Consider the following 8,471-nt stretch of genomic DNA (forward strand, 5'->3'; position numbering starts at 1 on the left):
TAAGTATTTATTTTATCCAAAAAAAAGTTTATCTATTTTATCCGAATTTTAAATAAATTTATCCAATGACATGAATGTATAAGTTATTAAAAATGAGTAATAACAATTCCGTTGAATTAAAATTTAGAAAAGTGATCACCTATTTTAAGAAAACAAACAAATAGTCTATACACTAAGAATAAAAATATATTTTTATTATCATCCAATCACAAATTATAATATATACTATAATAAATTTGTTGATTGTATAATAAGAATGATCAATTTTAATTATCGATTGTATAAAAGTTTTTACACAATGCACAACAATTAAAGTCTTTTAATGTAGTTTTTTCATAATGTTAAATGATTTCTTAAAAGAGTTCATGACTTTTAAGAAATTATTATTATTATGATTTTTAATATAATTATTATAAAAATTAATAAATTTATTATATATGATATTTGTGATGAAATAATAATATAAAATTATTAATGTATAGCATATTTTGTCTCTTAAATATGTATTATTTTTTAAATTATATTATTTATAATTTTTTATCATTCTTAACAGAATTCTTAGATTTTCATAAAAAAAATTTAAATTGATTCTTTGTTCAAGTAGTTTCAACTTCAACTTATCTTTTTAGAAATAAACATATATTTAAAAAATTAATACATCCTTAAGAAATCATTTAACATTTTGAAAGATTGCATTAAAATAAAGAATATACTAATAAGAATAAAAAGTGGACACAAAATCAATTAGCTCTGCCTGTGTTTAGTGAGCATCCATCAAATGAAATGATGAGCTCGATACAGTGTGCTTAAAATGCCAAAGTGTGGTTTTCTTTTAATTACTTTTTTCAAGACATGAGCAATATCATAAACATCAATTTCACTCAAGATATTATTTTGATTTTTATTTTAAACTTCTCTCAAGTTTCACTGAGAACTTAAGTACAACTCATTAGTGACTAATCAACTAAAGGCTAGTAACTTGCTAGTGGACCCGACATTAATTGACATTTCATTCAAAACGAGTGACAAGATTTATTCTAGGAAGTAAACAGAGAGAAAATACATCTTCCTAATCACAATCACTTTTAGCTTACCAATTCCATTTTAAGACCTTTTTTCTTAAAAGAATCAAAGCCTGGGGCCATGGAAAGCAGCAGGAACCTACCAGGTACTACTATCCTTGGCCAAGTTATGTAGTCCACACTCCACAAATTTTGTCGGTCTCAATTCTCGTAGTTTATTTGATTTGGTGATAGAAAACCATAATGAGTATAAAATTAAGATAAGTTCAAAATTTATTGCTCCAAAAAATCACGATGAGTTCAACTTACTGAAACGAAGTGAATGTAATTGTCTCAGTTTAGCATAATCATATGTTACTACTTACTTTAGATTTTGAGACTGGTATTTGTTGCAAATTCTAAATTGCCAAAATTCAGGTAATCTCCACTCACACAACCAGAGCGGACGTAGGTACACATGAAGGGGGCCTTAGCCCCCTCATTTGTAATGTATATAATATAAGATTTTAATGTTAAATTAATTATTTTATTTGAAGACTTTTATTATATAAATAAATAATAGTATTTAAGTATTAATTTTATTTTGCTAAAATATTTTATTCTTTTTTATAGTATCGATCACCAAAATAATGACATTTTTCTCTTTTTTCAAACAAATATTTTTTTTTATAAATACTATTTTTTATAGTCTTTAAATTGAAATAATTTTATTTATTTCTTTTTTAAAACAAAATATTTGACGTTACTTATTCCCTTTGTTAATATTTTTTCTTTTAGAATATATTATTATTATTTTAAAGATTATAAATATTTATATTTGTAACCAAATGACTTTATTAAGTTATATAAAACATTAGTCGAGAATATTTTAATATATTCTAGATTTTTTTCTTACAAAATAAATAGTTAATATAAATTTTTATTATAAAATTATTTATATTATATTTGACCCTAACTTTTTTGGCTTGATCCGTCCCTGAATACAACTAATGGTGAATGTTATTACTACCATCGTCAAGTTGTCTCCATAGCCACCTATTAGTACTATTGTCAAATTGTCATGATCATCATTAGTCAACAATTGTCACAGTTAATATTACTGGATTTAAAATACCATATCAATTACGATCATCATTGTCGTTAGTATATTTTCTGCTACTTCTATAAACTTATTTCACAATAAACCGCCATTAAACGAGTCAGATTTAGTATGCCCATAAAATAAACTAGAAACGTACCCATGGTTTACACAATAAGAGAAAAAACTGAGATAAGGTAACGGAAAAGTGCAACACATTCGTGAATTCATTTCTTCTAAAGTTTAACTTTTAAAAAATAAAGGATAAAGCGGTAATCATTAATTAAAATATAAGTTATTAATATTATAATAAAATATTTGCACATGAAAAAAAATTATGAAATTATTAAAAAAATCCAAATAACAATTATCCCTCTCCACTTTATCTTCCAAAGTGAATTTCACAATTTAGAGGAGCCAAATTCCACGTGGAACTTGCAAGCCAGTAGGACTGCTAGAATACTGTATAATCTGAAGGAAAAGATAACTTACAAGCACCTAAAATGTCTTTAGAAAACATAAAAGAAGTATCACTAAATTTCAAAGTGAAAAACAAATAACGAAAACAAAACCACAATTATAAGCACCCAAAATTAAGAACCACTTTATTGTGGCTTATCTTCAATAACTTCAGTATAACTACTATATTTTGATATTTATACAATGCGAAGCCGAAGAAGACAACGTCTTGGGACTTGGAGGCATTTGATTATGCCCCTCTCTTATGTATAAGAAGAAGCACCAACGCTTTGTGGGTACCATAATCCTCCCCAAGAAATAAAAGAAAAAGTAAAACACATTGCCCTCTCAGGACAAAGGAATTGGGAGAACCTCCCTAATCACTCTGATTACAGATTACAGAATCACATGCAGCACTTGCAACTCCAGACCTCTAAAAACAACAATTTATGACATGTTTTATAAAACTAAAACCACTTTCCCACCCAACTCCAGCCAAACCTGTATTATGAAACTCCATAGAATCTAATGATAAAAAACCATTTTGCCCCGTTGCATTTGTATAGACAAGCATTAAGTTTCTTATGTATAAACAAGCGCACATGTTGCATTTGTTTTAGCATCTTGATATAGGTCTTCTTGTATTAGGGAGACTTTTGATTTTCTTTAACTGCGGGGTATGCTCCATTTATTATTGTATCATTTTGGGTTTAATATAATTTACATTTTTTCCCAAAAAAAAAAAACCATTTTGCCAAAGGCTATTCCAACATCTGATGATCCTGGCTGAAGTTTAGAGACTCCTTCCATATGAGCTCCTTTATATCTTCTTCTTTGAGAATTGTCTGTTCGAAAGAAAATATGAAAGGAGTTGGGCAAGTGGGCTCCTCGTTGATCTCATGAAGACTTGCCATATAGGGGTGATTCAGGGCTTCCTCGACTATGCAACCATAGAAAAGAAGTAAAACTTACAAAGAAATTAAGGAGAACAATACGAAATAAAGGATGAGTTTAATGTCTATGTATTGACATTATAAAATAATTTTACACGATCATCCAATTACAAATCATCATTTGAATTATTTTAAGATAATTATTTTAAAAGTCAACAAACTTACCATACATGGTGGACTGTGATTGTACAACTGTATAAAACTTTTTACACCGTCAGTGTATAACTATTTTTTCTTATAAAGGATTGTTATCCATAAAGAGAGACATACCAGTTATGCGCTTGGAGGGATCAAAAACCAGCATTTTCTCAGCAAGATCAATTGCTAAGGGGGACATTTCAGGAAACCGCTCTGCGAAGGATTGCTTTTCTACATGTGGGAGCTGCTTAACATATTTCTTTGCATTATCACTTCTGAGGAATCCAAGATCCGAGTCATTTGGTGAACCTAGTAACTGTTTTGAGAGATGATTATGAGGAATTTGTTCTTTGGAAGCTTGTTTTAACTACTAATACAAATTAAAACAGATTTCAGAAGACAAAGATCCTAGCATATTAAATTTATCTGCCAATTCGACCCAAGGCCAGTATTGAAGAGATTAAGAGAAAGAACAAATACCTCAGTTATAAGGGCCAACTGTTGGACATAATCTTTACCAGGAAATAAAGGCTCCCTTCTAACTATCTCCATCAAAATGCAACCAACCGACCAAATATCAATAGCTGCAGTATATTCTGAACAGTTTAGTAGCAATTCAGGGGCTCTGTACCAACGAGTGACAACATATTCTGTCATAAAGTCGGTCTCAGAGGTTGTTCTGGCAAGCCCAAAGTCACATATCTTGAGATCACAGTTTGCGTTGAGAAGTAAATTGCTTGGTTTTAGATCTCGGTGCAAAACATTTGCAGAGTGGATGTACTTCAATCCTCGCAAGAGTTGATATAAGAAGTACTGCAATGATTTAAAACACTACTTAAGCTTTACGAACTACAACTTCCTTGTTAAAATACAAATCTATACGTCCAAAATATAATGAATAAATTTAAATTTGTAAGATAATGATTCACTATCAGTTTCAAGTAAAAACATCAGAACATCTGATACTGGTTACTGAATACTTATAGAAGAAGGTACTCAGACGACAATAGATGGTATTATAAACTGATCCAACATTGCTTGACCAAATAAACAGTTCCACTTTCACAGTAGCAATCTTAATAAGTTATGTAGTAGCAACAAGTTTCTAAGATCACTCAACTAGTTAGGTTACTTTTCCATTTGTCTTGAATCCTCCATATCAAGAAATCACTTTAGATTCCAACTAATCTGGGTTGAGCTAATGGAATAACTTACGGGGTAAAGTTATCCTAACACCTATTTTCTCTGTTCACAAAGAATTAACTTGAACCCGGAACTTCGTTTTAGCAAAACCAAACTTCATACCATTTGAACTAAATCGTTGGTGGTACTTGGTAGTTACTAGTTCAGTACTTAGGTTACATTTACAAATGAGAAGAAACATTCTGCAAAATTTTGTTCATCTCCTATACCATCAAAAAGGGTTACCTAACAACCACCAAACAAACAGTTTAAAACTCAACTTCATCACTCCAAAGTGCTTCATCACGTATATTGCTTTATATAGTAAGTTTCAGTAATTCAGTGTGTCCTACACATTTTACCCTTTTCCCACCTCACAAACTCTAGTAGGCAGGACAGATGCGTATTGTATGGGAAGCATAACAATTAACAACACAAACAAAATAGCAATAATTCAACAAATATGTCCACAACATCCACAAAAAAAGAAGAAATCAAATCCACTATAAATGTAAACTCTCTATGTCCTATTACCATAAAGAGAAATATTAGTTAGTCACACACTCTCTTTTAAACAAATTCTTTATTACTGACTAAAATTTGTTGAAAATCACAAAATTTTACAAGTCTCATCTCATCCCTTATTTAATGAGTTTCACTCATGACAGAGTATATGTTAGAAAATATGGTACTAACACTCCTCTACTATACATATCTCACCATCACCCCTGCATCCAGGCTTTACACCCTTCAAAACCCCTCTCACAAGTCACAGCAATCTCATGCCACTCCTCTCTCTTCTCATACCAAACCAATACACACTTTTTTCAATTTACAAACACCATCCACTCAATCACATTCTTTTCTTTTGCACTAACACCCACACTAACTATCACGAACTCAATCACTTCTCTGACACGTAAGCCAGGCATTCCAAAATTCAAACAATTAGCACCACTTAGCAATAATGCAAAAACACACACAAGTCCTTACCTGGCAATGCTCATCGGTGAGAGACTGATTAGACTGTATAATCTGATGCAGATCGGTGTCCATCAATTCGTACACAATATAAACATCGTTGAAATTCTCCCTCTCCGCTGGCCGAATTATGTCCTTTATTTTAATTATCTGCATAAAAATGGACCAAATCAAACCAAAAAAAAAATGCACAAATCACTAATTGTTAATTCTACAAATAAAAGAATCAGAAAAAACAAGGCGCACGTTATCATGTTCCATGTGACAGAGAAGCTTGATTTCCCTGAGCGTTCTCTTGGCATCGATCCTGTTGTCAAACGCATTCCCAATCTTCTTTATCGCCACTCCTTCTTTCGTCTCCGAATTCGTCGCACAGCTAAACAAATAAATTAATTAAATGAAAAAATGGAGTAGTAATGATGGAAGATTCGAATTGTTCAAATCGATATTTCTAATAAAATTAATAAATTAATATTTACCAATACAAAAAAAAATTAAAATATATTTTCCCTCTAATAAATATCGAAATATTACAATTTTCGATGTATTATATTTTTTCCTGGGTTTTGACGGATCGAACATTTCCCAAAGTTACATTTCTAATAAAATTAACAAATATGCCGATAAAATAAAAAATGATGGAAGTTGAGGGTTGAGAGAGTGAGCGAACCAAACGATGCCGTATGCGCCGCGACCAACGGGTTGGAGAGGGGGAGCGTACTTGGAATAGACTTGGAAATGGCTGCCTAAGATGTTGTAGCGAACGTACTTCCCTCCGTGAATTGGAATCCCTTTCGGATTCTCAGATTCAGCACCATTGTTTTCCATTTCTCTCCGACACACCAAAGCAAGCAAAGTGAGTGTGAAAACTGAAAAGGGTTAGTTGTTGAGAATTTGGAACTCAGAATATGATTAAGACTTTTTCTTTTTTTTGCCGTTAAACTTTTCAAATTGAATTTCAAATGTTGGATGTGTGAATCAGCGATGTAATCTTCATCATGTATTGTTTGTTGCGCTTGCCTTTTTTTTTTTTAACTCCGATTCTGATAAAAAAAATTCTGATTAATCTAAAATTAGATATGAAATCTGATTAAGAATTGTTTTTGTCAATCATCTTAACTTTAATATAACCACTTGTGCCTCATCAATTTGGTTCGATCCCATTTGTCATTACTGATTAGTGATTAGTAGTGGACTGCAAAATAACAAAATACCAAAGTATGGGGATTTTCTTTCGAAATTGAGTTGGCTTTAGGGAAATCCCGCCTTTTTCTTGATGCTATTTTTGGGCTCACGTAAAACAAATCATAAGGGGGGATGATGCTAGGAGGGGCACCAGCTCTATTACTTACACCCAACATTTTTTGTTAATTCTAAAATTATCTTACAATGAAGGTATGCGAGTTTGTAATTGATCCATATGATTTATATGGATAAACTTAATCTGTAAATATAAATTAAACATACGAATCAAGTTGATCCGTATGATTCATAAGGACGAACTTAATCCGTATGAGTCATACTCATACGGATCAACTTGAGTGAAGAGCATTTTCGTCCATTCACTTAAAATGTTGGGTGCACCAGCAATAATGATGGTTGCACCTATCATCACCAAATCATAAGTGAAAACCAAGAGAGCCCAAGGAGAGGCCCAGATAGATAATGGATAAATGCGTTACAGATCAGGACAGCGTGTCCTACTTTGGAAATGCTATTCTTACCACTTTTTTCTTTTCCCATCGCCTACTTTTTAAAAAATCATTGAAATTACAGTAGTACACTGATATATTAAATAGTTTTTATATTGGATATTAAGTAATTTTAAATATTTCAGTAAAAAAGACACTTTTAAATATTTATATTTTTTTATCCTTAACTAGATATATTCCTAGATATAACTTTGAGATTTAGTAATTCATTTAAAATTGATCAAAATTCGAGAAATATTCATTAAAAAAAATCTTTTACACAGCTGGAAAAATATTATTTTTTACAAATAAATTAAGTTAAACATTTAATTTTTTTATAAAAATAATTTATTACTTTTGAAAAATGTCCTCTAACTCTCATATTAATTTTAATTCATTACAATAACTTTTCAACTTATTGGAATAACTTTTTTAGCTTATTAAAATAAATTTTGCAATAAAACTTATGATATAAATTCTCGTACGATACAAATATATATTAAATAACCATTAAATTAAGTTGATTGTTCGAAAATACCTACTCTTAGATTGACAATAATAATTTTGGTGAAATACTACGTAAAATTATGTTATAAAATTCAAACTCTCGGCAACACAACTAAAATCCATTTCTGGTTGTATTTTACATTTGTGATTATATGTTAGTTTAAATACTTATGGCTCATATACCTTATAATATTTTACTTATATCTTTTCAAATGCTTACATCAATTGCAGTGAAATACCACAATAATTACATAAACAATACTATTATTTTATTATATTATAATAATTAATGTTAAGTTGAAAACACCAATTTTTTATTCTGGAACAATATCAATATTATATAAACTTTATTGCATAGGTCTGCTGCTTTATAGAAATTTCAAATTATATATTGCCATACCGCACGTAATCTCTATTTTGTATTGACTTTTTTTATTAAAAATCACACTTGTAAGCCTTT

At 30.2% G+C, this 8,471-nt stretch overlaps 1 protein-coding gene across 1 annotated transcript; it reads right to left on the bottom strand.

Moving 5' to 3' along the window:
• Positions 1-2,589: 2,589 nt before the first annotated feature.
• LOC100786314 (mitogen-activated protein kinase 13) lies at positions 2,590-6,688 on the bottom strand. Its single transcript, XM_003537986.5, has 6 exons — positions 6,484-6,688; positions 6,060-6,189; positions 5,826-5,963; positions 4,131-4,463; positions 3,783-3,966; positions 2,590-3,499 (listed from the first exon to the last, which is right to left on the bottom strand). The coding sequence occupies exons 1-6, from the start codon at positions 6,639-6,641 to the stop codon at positions 3,321-3,323; spliced, it is 1,122 nt and encodes a 373-aa protein (XP_003538034.1). The 5' UTR covers positions 6,642-6,688; the 3' UTR covers positions 2,590-3,320.
• Between the last annotated feature and the right edge of the window lie 1,783 nt (positions 6,689-8,471).

This window comes from Glycine max, chromosome 11 (genome assembly GCF_000004515.6).
Source record: "Glycine max cultivar Williams 82 chromosome 11, Glycine_max_v4.0, whole genome shotgun sequence".
NCBI lineage: Eukaryota > Viridiplantae > Streptophyta > Magnoliopsida > Fabales > Fabaceae > Glycine > Glycine max.